We start from the raw sequence: 13,304 nt of genomic DNA on the forward strand, positions 1-13,304 counted from the left end.
CTGGGGTAGGGGAAGCAATGCGGCAGTGGTCTTCCCCACCTCAGCTTGGGACAGGGGCTCAGCCTGCTGGGAGGGGAGACCCCCTGAGCTCTGCGCCTATACCCCCACCCCGCCTTCGCCGGGCTTCCAGCCGGAAGGATTCTTATGAGCCATCTCTGGAAAGGGCTATATCTAAATGCCAGCCCGGTACCCCCGCTGCCAGCCTCTGCCTGGCAGATTCCCCCGGCCAGCATCGGACGATGCCACCAGGGCCTGCCAGCCGGGCAAACGTAAGTGGCTTTTGTTTTCTTACAGTGCCAGGGAATGGTACAGAAAGGGCATGAAATGGCCTTCAGTGGCCATTCTGTTTTTTCTCTCTCCCTCTCTGCCTCTCTTGCCTCTTCTTTCTCTGACTCTCTCATAGGTTAATTGCTGACAGTGGTGCTATTGTTTGGACTGGGACATAGGCATACGCTTGGCAAAGCCAGGGCCTCACATGCCAACTGCCCCCACTGCTGCCTTCCCTTCATGTATTGCCACCCCCACTCCACACACACCCAGGGGAACAAGACTGACCAGAGGGAGGGACACTTGAGGAAGCAGTATGGAGCTTGGTTGCTGCCTTCTGCCCTGAGGGGCAGGGAGGGCACGAGAAGAGCTGAAGGGGTGATGGGAGGTGAGGTGGCACACACAAACCGCAGCACCAGACACCCCCTTTCCTCCCCAAAGCAGCTGTTAGAACCTGCTGCCTTTACCAGATGCAGCCAGGGACTCCATGGAGCCAAAGCCTCATTCCTGGGTGGCTGCCCTGGGCAGGCCCATGAGGCCTAGCAGTACTAGCTTTCTCCTTATCTGTTCTTCCCTAGGGCTCATTTGACAAGTTATTGGGGGGTTGAAGGCAGCCCTGGGGTGGGAGACAGTTTGGAGCCTTGTCTAAGGATCCCAGCACAACATTCTGGGAGAGGAAATGAGGCTGCTGAGGGCAGGCTGCCTGTGGCCCTAGCTGCTTAGAAGCAACAAACATTTGATGAGCCTAAAGAAGGGACCAGGCCAGGTTCTCTCCAGCCCAGACCCCTGCTTTGACACATTTGTCTTCCTCCTCAGAAAGCACGCGTGTGTGTCGTATGCACTACTGAAGATCTCAGTTTTGGAGTCTGGTTTCTAGGGCTTTGGATATTGAGACTTGTCCAAGGCCAGGCCTTCCTGAGGACCATTTGCACTGACCACCTGGCTGGCATACTTCAGCTCACCCATATATCACTGGGAGCCTTCCCAAGAATATTTTGCCCACCTATGGAACTGTATTATATACTGCCTGATTGGCCACACCGGGCTGGTCAGACATGTGCCCCTCACAAAGCAGGCTTGGTCGCTCTTGTTCACTGCCCTGCCTTCTGTTCTCAGCCCAGGCTTCAAATCTTTTTCAGTTTGGTCTTTGGCAGAGAATGTATTTCTGGTATATGTTCCTTTTAATGTTAAGTTGAAAGTCCTTATACACAGGCTGTGATTTTCCATCTGGGATGCCCTGCAGAGAAGGCATGCCGGAGGGAAAAAAAAAAGCACTGAGTCAGCTGCTCTTCCCTTAAAGGTGGGCTCCCGGCCCCAAACCGTCGCCAATGGCCACGAATTGTTTGAGGTCTCAGAGGAGAGAGATGAGGAAGTTGCTGCATTTTGCCACATGTTGGATATGTAAGAGTTGAAGAATGGGACAGGGTGGGGTGCGGTGGGGGGGATGCTGTGGAGGGGGAGGGGTGTGTACACGTACTGCCAGTGTGTCTGTGTTTTGTTACATGTTGGATATGTAAGAGCAATGATGGGATGGGATGGGTAGATGTGATGTGATGTGATGTGTGTGTGTGTGTGTGTGTGTGTGTGTGTGTGTGTGTGTGTAAGGTTGGAAGGATTCTGGGTCTCCAGAGGAGGCCACTTGTTCCTTTAGGAAGGAGGAAGAGCTATATTAAATAAACTTCCCGGAGTGGGACCCTTCCTCCAGCAGGTCTCTGCAGGTTTTAATGAACTCTTAGAAGTTTACCAGCAATGGTGGCTCACAACTTTAATCCCAGCACTCAGAAAGCAGAGGCAGGCAGATCTCTGAGTTTTAGGCCAGCCTGGTCTACAGAGCAAGTTCCAGGCCAACTAAGGCTACATAGTGAAAGCTCTGGCTCAAAAAAAAAAAAATCAAAACAAAAATAAAAGCTTTTACATTTTTAGCAAAATTCAAAAACCTTGGTCAGTCTAATTTTCCTCTTGCTTCAGGCACTGACCCTCAGCTGCTCTTAGGAGCAAACACACATTTCAGTGAAGAGAAAAAACAAACAACAACAACAAAAAAACTTCTCTTGTACTGAAGAGAAGGTAAATGGATTTCTGACAACTTCTTGGCTAATTTCTGTTAAACTTATATGTTAAAATCCTTTTGGAAGGACTTGCTACCATTCCACAGTGGGGATTGTTTGGCTATTGTAGCAGAGATGGCAAGAAAGAATATAGCTTCCCAGTGCTGCCTCCCCGCGGCTCTGACCTGGCTCACAGATCAGGGGCTGAGATGAGTAGGAACAGAAAAGCCCTTGGGCCTTGGGGTAGAAGGGGCCCTGTGGACCCTATGAAGACACAGGCAGAGTCCTTCCTCCTTTTGTCCTATACAGCCTTCGAACAGGCTCTGATATCAAGGACTATTCCCTAACTGGATATGTCTGGAGCGCGGTCACCCCAAGCCCGGAGCATCTTGGGGATGAGGTCAACCTGAAGGTGACAGTTTTGTGTGACAGTCTTCGGGAGCCACTCACTTTTACCTGCAACTGTAAGTTAGTTGGGGCTGTGCGAGTGTGGCCAAGGGTCAGGCAGGGAGGACTGGGTTTTGGACTGTGGGGTTCTTTGGCTTTGATTCTCACCTCACTCTGTAGCCTGAACGAGGGGCAGATAGGGCGCTTCTGGGGGGCTAGCTTTCTACGTCCACAGTAACTTTCCCCAACCCTAAGCTGTGTGTTTGCCTGCTTTATCTGACTGTTGGTGGTACTAGAGACCACATAGCCCATGATAAAGGATCAAGGCTGGGAGGTTCTGTCCCAGTTGTCCAATGTCACGGTCCTCGCTCTTTCACTTTGCTCCTTACAGGTTCCTCCACTGTGGACTTGCTCATCTACCAGACCCTCTGCTACACCCATGATGAACTGAGGGGAGTAGATGTGGGTGACTTTGTGCTTAAGCCCTGTGGGCTGGAGGAATTCCTACAAAAGTGAGTGAGTGGAGTAAGAGTGTCATGGGACAGGGGTGATGCTTGCCTTCTGGCTGGAGGAATGAGGGAGGCGCTTAGAGAACTGCACTAGGCTTAGCATTTGCTGCTCTTCCTAACCCTGCAGTCGGAACTCTTGCTTTCTGGGCACATTCCCGGCCACGTCGCACTTCCCCGGGAGCTCCATCTTCCAGCTGGGTTGGCTGGATGCTGAGCCAAGTCTCTGTGGAGAGAGCTAGGAGCTGGGATTAGCTGGGATGAGGTTGCATCCGTGTGCAGGCTTCTGCTTGCTGAGCGATGTGCGTCGCATGTTGGGGCATGTTAAAGGCAGTGGCAGATTGCTTCTCCTGCTGCAGAGGACAAGCCACCTCTGGGCAGAGATGTCCTTAGAAGAACCAAAGGGAGAAATGACAATGGCTCTCGCTAGTTTTCCCTGCCAACACGCCTTTGTTTCCACTGGCCTGTGCAGCTGCTTAACCTCCTCCTAGGCCAGCTTCCAGCTTCCTCAGAAACAGAAGGCAGCCTCCCTGGAAAGTGTGATGTGGGACCAGCTAAAAGAAGCCCTCTCCACTACCCTGGATTGTGGAAAACTGGGGTGGGGTAGGCAGGGCTCCCACGCCCAGGAGCAGGATTGTGTGGCAGTAAACGTCAGATCTGCTCTCCTCTACCTGAGCTTCTGTGTGGCTGTGGCCCACCATCTGTAGCCCCCTTGGAGGAAACAAATCCTGGGAATAGGGAAAGGCAAGGCTATCTCCTTCCTCAGCAGTTTCTGTGAACGGCCACTTTGTGTATTTTTTTCCTCCAGCAAATCTAGATGGAAGAATAGATTTGCTCTGTGGCTATAGTGCAGGATTAATAGCCAGAACTGAAAGTTCATTTCTTGACAGATTCCTTCAGCATTAGGTAGAGTGGGCACTCTCTTCGGGAAAAGAAGCAGACCCATCATGAGATAATTCTAGGGCTGTCTCAGATGTGGTCCATGTTGTTGTCACTGTATCCTTGCCTCCTCTAGAGGGGCAAGGATGGGTTGGTGCAGGGTCTTCTGGAAGCCCTAGTCCTGGGCAGCCTGCCACTGTTAGAAGGGAACAGGGCTATGGTGGGTAAATTAGACTCCAGAGAACACAGTTTACACCAAATTCTGGGTTTCCACTATGAAACCAATTGTGAAGCCTGCTCCTTGGTGTCTTCTAAAAAGAGGGGTGAAGTTTTAGGTTGGGGATGTAATGTGGTGGTAGAGGTGAGGCCTTGCATGGGTCTCTCTGAGAGAGAGAGACAGACAGACAGACAGACAGGATGAGGGTTAGTATGAGAAGGACCAAGTGAACAGTCCTTGGATACCAGTAGGAAAGTGCCAGGCCTGGAGCCCTGGAGTCTCAGAGGTAGTGGGGAGATTTCAAGTAGAGTGTGACACGACACCAAGCAGTGCTTCTTAGGCTGTGCTCCCCTCACCCCCACCCCCACCCCACCTTGTGCTGCGCAGCCGAAGCCCTTTCACAAGTGAGTTGAAGTCACAAGGGCTGTGATTTCCAGAGCCTCTCCACCCCTGCCCCCCCCCCCCCCCCGGCATAAAGCATAACACTGGTTCCTGGGTGGAAAGGGCCCTCTGGGGTTTCCAGAAAATTGCTAGTTCCCAAGGAAGCCATCAGGATTGTTTCACTCCCCAAGCTGGAGGGGCCGATACTGAAGGGGAGTGTTGATCCAGGATGCAGGCAGCTCTGTGATAAGAACCCCCAGACAGTCCTAGGGGAGCCTGGGTTTCCTGTTACTTCCCCCTTTCTACCACTGCACTCTTCCTTCCTCACAGACCCTCCCACAGGCAGGCCTGGCAGTCTAGCCTCCCCACCTCCATAACTGAGTTTTACTTTTATCTTAGCAGGTGAGCTCATATTGCAGGCCTGGGTCCCCTCCGGATGTGGCTAATCTGAGTTTAGGCTGAGGCCCTGTATTTCTAGGAGTTTGTGTACCCCTCTTGCCTTTTGCTCCCCTCTATCCCTTTCTATTCTAGTCCAGGTTCCCACCTCACTGAGGAAGGAAGTCCATTTCTGGCTTCTGCTACTCAGATGCTAGGGCCTGGCCCAGTCTGTAGCACTGGCCCAGAGTGGCTCTTTCTTATGGGTTTCCTTTCAGATTAAAGAGTGATTTGTGGGGAGAGGAAGAGATTGGGTGGCAAAAGAACTCAGCAGGCTGCCTCCTAGGAAGGGTCTCCTGTATAGGTGCTAAGCAGTGAGAATTACATAAATGTGAAAGCTCACAGGGAATTCAGGCAGGCCCATGGAGGGAGGGGCGAAATGGAACCCATTTCTGGATAATTGTTCTGGCACTCTAGTGGGATTGTTTCTTCTGTCCTCAGCACCTTAGTAGCACAAGAAGATTAGACACCAGTGTCCGTGTCACTCATCTCCTCTTGGTTGTCAAAGCCATGAAAACAGGACTTAAACACCAGTCCCCTGAATCCCAACCCTTACAGCAGTTCCCATGCTGGGAATAAGCCAGTGAGTTATTATTTGCGTAGTTGAAGGGTTAAGTGTTGTGGATGGCTTTTATTCAGAAAGACCCCATGTGTTACCATGATATTTCCAGGAGTAAAGGAAGGATAAGGCCCAGGACACAGGTCTTTCCCCCTCCCTTTCTCCCCTCTGTCCTCCCTCCCTTTGTCCCTGGTTGTCTCACCCCAAGCTGAAGTACTCATCTCCCCTCCCACTGCATCCCTAAGGCATTAATGGTCTTGTCCCCTACCCCACCAGTAAGCATGCCCTGGGCAGCCATGAGTATATCCAATATTGCCGCAAGTTTGACATCAACATCCGACTACAGCTGATGGAGCAGAAGGCCATACGCAATGACCTGGCCCGGACGGTAAGTGCTGGAAATGGCTGATAGTTGTAGATGCCTGTCAGGGCAGGTAGAGTGGGCAGAGGGTGACACAGAACGTGTAATGGGAGCAGGCTCAGTATCCTAGGCTGAGAAAAGGGTATCACCCTTGCCTGACAGAGGGTACCGCTCACTCACTCAGGTAAATGATGACCAGAGTCCTTCTACCTTGAACTACCTCATCCATCTTCAAGAGAGACCAGTCAAGCAGACCATTAGCAGGTGGGTACCACTGTGGTATAGTGCAAGCAGGAACTGTGAGGGAATGGCATAGATATGCTTGCCTGGCTTTTGGTGATAGATTCTTGTAAATGTCTAGAACCTTGGCCCAAGAAACTTGTCAAGGGCATACTTCCTTTCTTGCCTCTGTGCCTCAACCTCCCTAATGCTGTGACCCTTTAATATGGTTCCTCGTGTTGTGGTAGAAATTATTTCATTGCTACTTCGTACTGCTATGAATCTTAACTTAATTTCTGATATGTGGCCCCTGTGGGAGGTTGCAACAGGCTGAGAACTGCTGCTCTAGTGCTTTTTCTCCCTCTTCTAGGTAAGAGGTAGCAAAGGAGAAAGGACCTGTTTTCCATCTTCATGGAAAAAGTGGGGACCCCTTCACCTCAGAGCTTCATACTGAACAGAGACAGGGAGGGGAAAGCGTGGGTCTCCCAAAGCAGTGAACCTTTTGTGATCTCTCCTGTGATTTTTTTTCTCACCCCACGTCCCCAGGCAGGCCTTGAGTCTTCTGTTTGACACTTACCACAATGAGGTGGACGCCTTCCTGCTGGCTGACGTGAGTACACATCCTGGAGCTGACCAGGGAAAAGCTCCTGGAAGTTCCCTTTTCCCCAGGCTTCCTGCAATCAGATGACAGATGTCTGTCAGTGACACTTCTTTTCATTCCCCTAGCTCTGTCCTGGCTGTGGGGCAGCTGGCAAGCGTGTGAAAAGGTGTTCTGTCCCTCTGTGAAAGTTCAGAGGGGGGCTCTGATTGCTATCTCTGGAGTAGAGCATCTCCAAGCTAAGGTTGTGGCCCCAGGTTTTTTTGGTTTTGTTTTGTTTTGTTTTTCCTGTAAAAAGTGCCCAGAAACACTGCCTTAAGAGGTTCTCTTGAAAGCCAGGCATGGTGGCACATGCCTTTAATCCCAGTACTCGGAGGCAGAGGCAGGCAGATTTCTGTGAGTTCAAGGTCACCCTTATCTATTGAGTTAGTTCCAGGACAGCCAGGGCTACACAGAGAGAAACCCTGTCTCAAAAACAAAACAAAAAACAAACAAACAAACAAAAAAAGAGGTTCTCTTGAGCTTGTGTCACAGATATCACACCCTCAGGAAAGTAGCAAGTTCCAGGGCTAGGTCCTCTTCCTCTTGGACCTATGTGGAACTACTAGCCATGGAACCATTTACCCAAAAGTTCTTTGGAAATGGTCTTCAAAAATCAAATCGGTTGGCAGGCATAATGGCATATAACTTTAATCCCAGCACTTGGGAGGCAGAGGCAGGCGGATCTCTGAATTTAAGGTCTACCCAGTGAGTTCCAGGCCAGCCAGAGCTATATAGTAAGGCCCTGTTGAAAATACACACACACACACACACACACAAACACACACACATACACACAAACAAACAAATAACAGCCCCATGTCCTTGGTCCAGTTTTCAGTTATGGATCCTTCCCTCTGGGGCAATGTGTATAGTTCACCCTCCACCCACTACTAGAATCCATTCAGTAGTAGCCTCTACAATAACATGGGCACTGATACATTGCAGTATTCTGTGCTAGTTTGGGGTTGGGGAGAGGCGAGCTGCATAGTGTAAGAATTGTTTCAGCCTCAGGGAGCTTGTACAGTTAGGGAAATGGAATGTTCATCTAAAGCTATTAGATACAAGAGGATGGCTGCAGGTGTTGGGAGGGGGAAGCTTTGTGAAGGAGTAGGTATCCTGGTCCCTGATCTGAATAGACACAAGTAGTCACCATCACACAGAGGAAGATTTCAGATGAGAAAACACTGGGACCCAAAGTATAGGGGGTTGGGAGAAAAGTGGGCATGTCTCTGGATGTGAAGGATCAGCCTGGACACTTTGTGGTGAGTTAGAAGTCCTGAGAGCAAGCAGAGCCTCAGTACATTACTCTCACCTCCTTGCTGTTTCCTCCCAATTGATTTCTTAACACTTTAGGCCTCTGATGGAGACTTGTGTGTGCTTATATCACAGAGAGAGACTGTCCCTGCAGAAGGAGAATAAAAGGGTTAGGGCTGTGGGGAATGTTGTGACCCACTCAAAGCAAGAGACTGTTTGCTGAGGCTTTAAGACAGGGTTACTGGGGAGGCTGAATTACTTGCCTCACTGTGTGGCCTCCCACAGGGGGATTTCCCGCTGAAGGCTGACAGAGTGGTTCAGTCTGTCAAGGCCATCTGCAGTGCTCTGGCTGCCGTGGAGACTCCTGAGATCACCAGTGCTCTCAACCAGCTGCCTCCCTGCCCTTCGCGCATGCAGCCAAAAATCCAGAAGGTACAGGGACCTGGGTGTTAGCATCAGGAAGGGACAGGTTGCTGGGCTGCTGGGCATTTGGTGTCCACTCCGAGCAGCTAGAAATTGGGAGGGAATAGCAGCTGATCTCTATGAGGCCATTCTGGTCTACACAGTGAGTTCCAGGACAGCCTGGTCTACAGAGTGAGACCCTGTCTCAAAACAAAACAAATTAAATGAAAGGTTCTTTTCCACTTCCATCATTTATGTGTAAGTAGTGCAGACACAAGAGCTCCTGGGAAATATATGCTAAACATCTCCTTTTCCTTAGGCATAAGCGTAGGCTAACTTCAGTCTCATGGGAATAACCACGGGAGCCAAGGCCAGAAAGGCTTCACTCAGTCACCAAGGCTTTGCCTGACAGTTAGCTATGAGGGTGCAAAACCAAGGGAGGGGGCTCCCCAGCCCCAGGGATTCAGTGACTCCACAGTGGAGCTGTATGCCATAAAGGCAGGAGAGCTAGCACTACAGATCCTGTATCCCCAGCTTGGGGGCCTGAGGGCAGGGCTCTTTCCTTAGGGTGAGCATGATTTTTTATTCCACCCCATGGCTTTAGTACAGACCTTCACTCCCTCCCTCTCCCTGGAGAATCTCTGCTCCTCACATTTCAGCCCTGCCTGGCCCAGATGAGCACAGCTGTGAAAAGGCCTTCCAACTGGCAGTAAAAATGGGCCCGGGCTCTGTCTGACTCTCTCTCTCTCTGTCTTCTTTTTCCCAACAGGATCCCAGCGTGTTGGCTGTGAGGGAAAACCGAGGTAAGGGCAGTGCTCTCTTTGTCCCACAGAGGCTGGAAACTGCTAGCTGCTGGCTCAGCCTACATTCTTCTTCCTCCTTGGCCTCTTTGTGCGTGTGTGTGTGTGTGTGTGTGTGTGTGTGTTTCTATGAGGTGTGGACACAGCTGGGGCCCACATTTATTTCCACAGATCTTTTTCTCATTATTCTTGCTAATCAGTCCTTCTGGTGTTACTGGGAGAGAGTGGTGAGGTGGGGTAGGGGCATCGGCAAGGATGAGTTTATTCTTCAGTCCAGATGGAAAAGCTCATCCTGCTAGGTGGTGATGCTTCTCTTGGCAGCCATAGCCCCTTATGATTCCAATTTAGAATAGGACTTGGGAGATAGGAGGAAGGTTTTTTTCCTAGAATTCCTCTTTTACAATCTTCAAGCAAGTCCTCATTCTAAAACCCAGTGTCAGGAGTTTGCATTCTTTTCTTTCTTTCTTTCTTTCTTTCTTTCTTTCTTTCTTTCTTTCTTTCTTTCTTTCTTTTTCTTTATGTGCACTGGTTGTTTGCCTGTGGCCTGCATATATTCCTGTGTGAGGATATTGGATCCTGGTGGCAGTTGTGAGATTCCCTGTGGGTGTTAGGAATTGAACCCCAGTACTTTGGAAGAGCAGCCAGTGATCATAACCACTGAGCCATCCCTCCAGCCCCTTACTGGCTTTCTTAAAAATTAATCCATCTTTGGACTTTACAGACCAATAAATTGTCCTCTAACGTCTTCTATGAGTTAACATAGCATTTCCAGTTGTGTGTGTGCATGCACATGCATATGCATTGTCTGGAGGTGCACAAGCTTGTCAAGCACTGTTTTTTTGGTTTTGTCAAGAAAAGACTTTTTTTTCAAAAAAAAACCAAAAAATATTTGTTTTTATTTTATGTGTATGAGTACTTTGCCTGCATATAAGTCTGTGTGCCATGTGAGTGCCTGATACCAACAGAAATCAGAAGAGGGTGTTTTGGAGCCCCTGAACTGGAGTTACAGAAGGTTGTGAGCTGCGATGTGGGTTCTGGTAATTGAACCTGAGTCCTCTGGAAGAGCAGCCAGTGCTCTTAACCCTAGAAAATGACTATTTAAAAATAACATTTTAGCCCTAAAAAGTATTAAGTGTCTGCATAAGACAGGACCACATTTAAAGCTGGGCACCTCTTGGTGAACACCTCAGCATATACCCCTGTCCCTTTCCCATTTCTCTACACATGGGTAAGCTTTGGCACAGCTATTAGAAATTGGCTGACATTTGGGGATCACTGTCCCAAGCTATTCCATACTGCTAGTGTCATGGCAGCAAAATGGCCCTGGTTGAGTCCTACTGAGTATCCTTGCTGACCTCCTCCCTTCACAGAGAAGGTGGTAGAAGCCTTGACAGCAGCTATCTTGGACTTGGTGGAGCTGTACGGCAACACATTCAATGCAGACTTCCAGACTGCAGTGCCTGGGAGCCGAAAGCATGATTTGGTTCAAGAGGCCTGCCATTTCTCTGGGGCCCTGGCCTTCACTGTCTATGCCACTCACCGAATTCCTATCACCTGGGCTACCAGGTGAGTAAGACAAGCTCTACTTTCTGGTGGCTTTTTCTCTTCTGCATGTGACCTTACTGTCTTCCCTCTCAGGATGCCTAGCATTGTGTGGCATTTTGGCTTCAACAGGGCTGAGGGGGTGAGCCTACTGCCAGAGAGGAGCTTAGGCTGTATCCATCTCAAAGAGAGAAAGTCCCCCTAGGAGATAGATAAGCACCTGCCAGTCCCCAGTCCTGGCTGCCTCGGCATCTCTGCCCCTCCAGATTCAAAGCCAGCTGAGAGAGACAAGCGACAGATGGCCAGTTCCCAGATAGAGTGTGGCTCAAGCCAATGGCTGCACTCCCCTGCAGATGCACAATGAGGGTGGCAGGGAGGGGAGTGACCCTTTGTCTGGGGTCCCCTTGCAGGAGTGGGTGGAGGAGACGTTTATTTGGTAGTCCTCAGCTCTTCTGGGTCCCCAGAGGCCTGAGGCCTGGGGGAATAGGCATTTGGCCCTATCCCACCCTTACCAGCCCCTCCCCCCTCTCCTCCCTTCCCCTTCTTTCTTTGTTTCTCACTTAATGTATTCCTCTGGGCGATTGGCATAGAACAAAGGAGGCAGCCTGGGAAATAGGGGCCTTCTCTGACCTCTTCTGTCAGGCACCTGTCATGAGCCACAGGAACCCCCATGTGTTGGCATTCATGGCAGCATATGTCGTTTTCCTTCCTCATCTTCCTTGTCTGCATATATATATATATATATATATATATATATATATATGCGCACACACACATCATATACACACTAGTATGTGCCTGTGTGCTGCATTTGATAGGCCAGAACTGACTATAAGGAAGAGGCTAAATGGCCATTTCCATGAAACAAGAAAATAAAAAACCTCCTATACTTCTCATGGACCTAAAACTCCAGGGGTCTAGGAGTCCATATCAAGTTGCTCTTTTCTTTCTTTCTTTTCTTTTTTTACCTTTCTTTCTTTCTTTCTTTTTCTTTCTTTCTTTCTTTCTTTCTTTCTTTCTTTCTTTCTTTCTTTCCTTCCTTCCTTCCTTCCTTCCTTCCTTCCTTTCTTTCGTTTGTTCTTTCGTTCTTTCTTTCTTTCTTTTTTGAAACAGGGTTTCTCTGTGTAGCCCTGCCTGTCCTGGACTCACTTTGTAGACCAGGCTGGGCTCAAACTGATAGAGGTCTGCCTGCCTCTGCCTCCTGAGTGCTGGGATTAAAGGTGTGCATCATCACTGCCTGGCCAAGTTGCTGTTTCTAAGCACACTTCCTTAAGCCTGGCTTGGTTGTCCTCACCCCCACCCCATGTAGCATGCTCCAGAGATCAGGAGGATCAGAGTCAGAGGAGGTGGAGGTTGGTATCAGTGTGGCTGAGACTGGTTTTAAGGGCAAGGCATACTGACCTGCTCCTGTTCTTTTGTAGCTATGAAGATTTCTACCTCTCCTGCTCCCTCAGCCATGGTGGCAAGGAACTATGCAGCCCCTTGCAGACCCGACGGGCTCACTTCTCCAAGTACCTGTTTCACCTCATCATCTGGGACCAGCAGTAAGCCCTCTAAACTCCAGACCAACCTACTCACTTCAGGAATATCCTGGAGCAGTATCCAGACCTGGAACAGAGCACAAGGCTGGGTCAAATCAGGCTCCATAACTGTCGCTATCCAGAGAGGTCATTCAGCTTCTGGAGTTTCATTTCCTGACTCTTAAATGGGGACAAACATATAATTTCTACCTTTCAAGTTGTTAGGAACATTCAATAGGAAGTGCCCATAAAGGCTTTTTATGATATATATTAGATCATGTAAATATTACTTGCTGATTTTAAAAATACTATGGTTCTGCTCTTGCTTCTCTTAAAGAATTTAACTGAAGCGGGCGCAGTGATGCATGCCTTTAATCCCAGCCCTCAGGGAGGCAAAGGTAGGTGGATGGTTTTGAGTTTGAGGTCAGCCTGGTCTACAGAGAGAGTCTGGGACACACAGAAACCCTGTCTCAAAACAAAACAAAAGAACTTAAGTGGACTGCAGGTTTTCTATTACCTCTCTTCCTCCCAGAATTCTCTTAGAATAGGCCGAGGGGCTAAAGCATAGCTCAAATATAGTATTTGACCAACATATACAAGGCCCTGGGTTTCAGCTCTAGAATCTCAGTACTCTGGAGGCAGAGGCAAGAGGACAGCTGTAATTTGAGGCCAACCTGGGCTACATAGCAAGTTCTAGACCAACCAGGAGATCCCATCTCAACATACATACAAACAGAATATGGCAGAAGGGTTGTGGCATGTCCATTATGGGTAGAGCTGGGAGGGTTGTCTAGAGGAGGGAAGAATGGCCGTGGAGCCAAGGAGTGAGGCTCATGTTTCTGGTTCTCTCTTTAATCCTATGCTCTCTCTAGCCTGTCTGTGCCTCA

General features: G+C 49.4%; 1 protein-coding gene across 2 annotated transcripts in view; it reads left to right on the top strand.

Moving 5' to 3' along the window:
• Positions 1-13,304, top strand: part of Pik3c2b (phosphatidylinositol-4-phosphate 3-kinase catalytic subunit type 2 beta) — a 63,657-nt gene that overhangs the window by 21,019 nt on the left and 29,334 nt on the right. For both annotated transcript variants that reach the window (XM_021636379.2, XM_021636380.2), the window contains exons 3-12: positions 1,568-1,668; positions 2,625-2,779; positions 3,094-3,214; positions 5,956-6,067; positions 6,225-6,304; positions 6,806-6,869; positions 8,439-8,585; positions 9,325-9,358; positions 10,726-10,921; positions 12,319-12,441. In XM_021636379.2, the coding sequence (XP_021492054.1) occupies positions 1,568-1,668; positions 2,625-2,779; positions 3,094-3,214; positions 5,956-6,067; positions 6,225-6,304; positions 6,806-6,869; positions 8,439-8,585; positions 9,325-9,358; positions 10,726-10,921; positions 12,319-12,441 (1,133 nt within the window). The remainder of the gene's footprint in view (positions 1-1,567; positions 1,669-2,624; positions 2,780-3,093; positions 3,215-5,955; positions 6,068-6,224; positions 6,305-6,805; positions 6,870-8,438; positions 8,586-9,324; positions 9,359-10,725; positions 10,922-12,318; positions 12,442-13,304) is intronic.

The sequence above is a fragment of the Meriones unguiculatus genome, chromosome 11, assembly GCF_030254825.1.
Source record: "Meriones unguiculatus strain TT.TT164.6M chromosome 11, Bangor_MerUng_6.1, whole genome shotgun sequence".
NCBI classification, from domain to species: Eukaryota; Metazoa; Chordata; class Mammalia; order Rodentia; family Muridae; genus Meriones; species Meriones unguiculatus.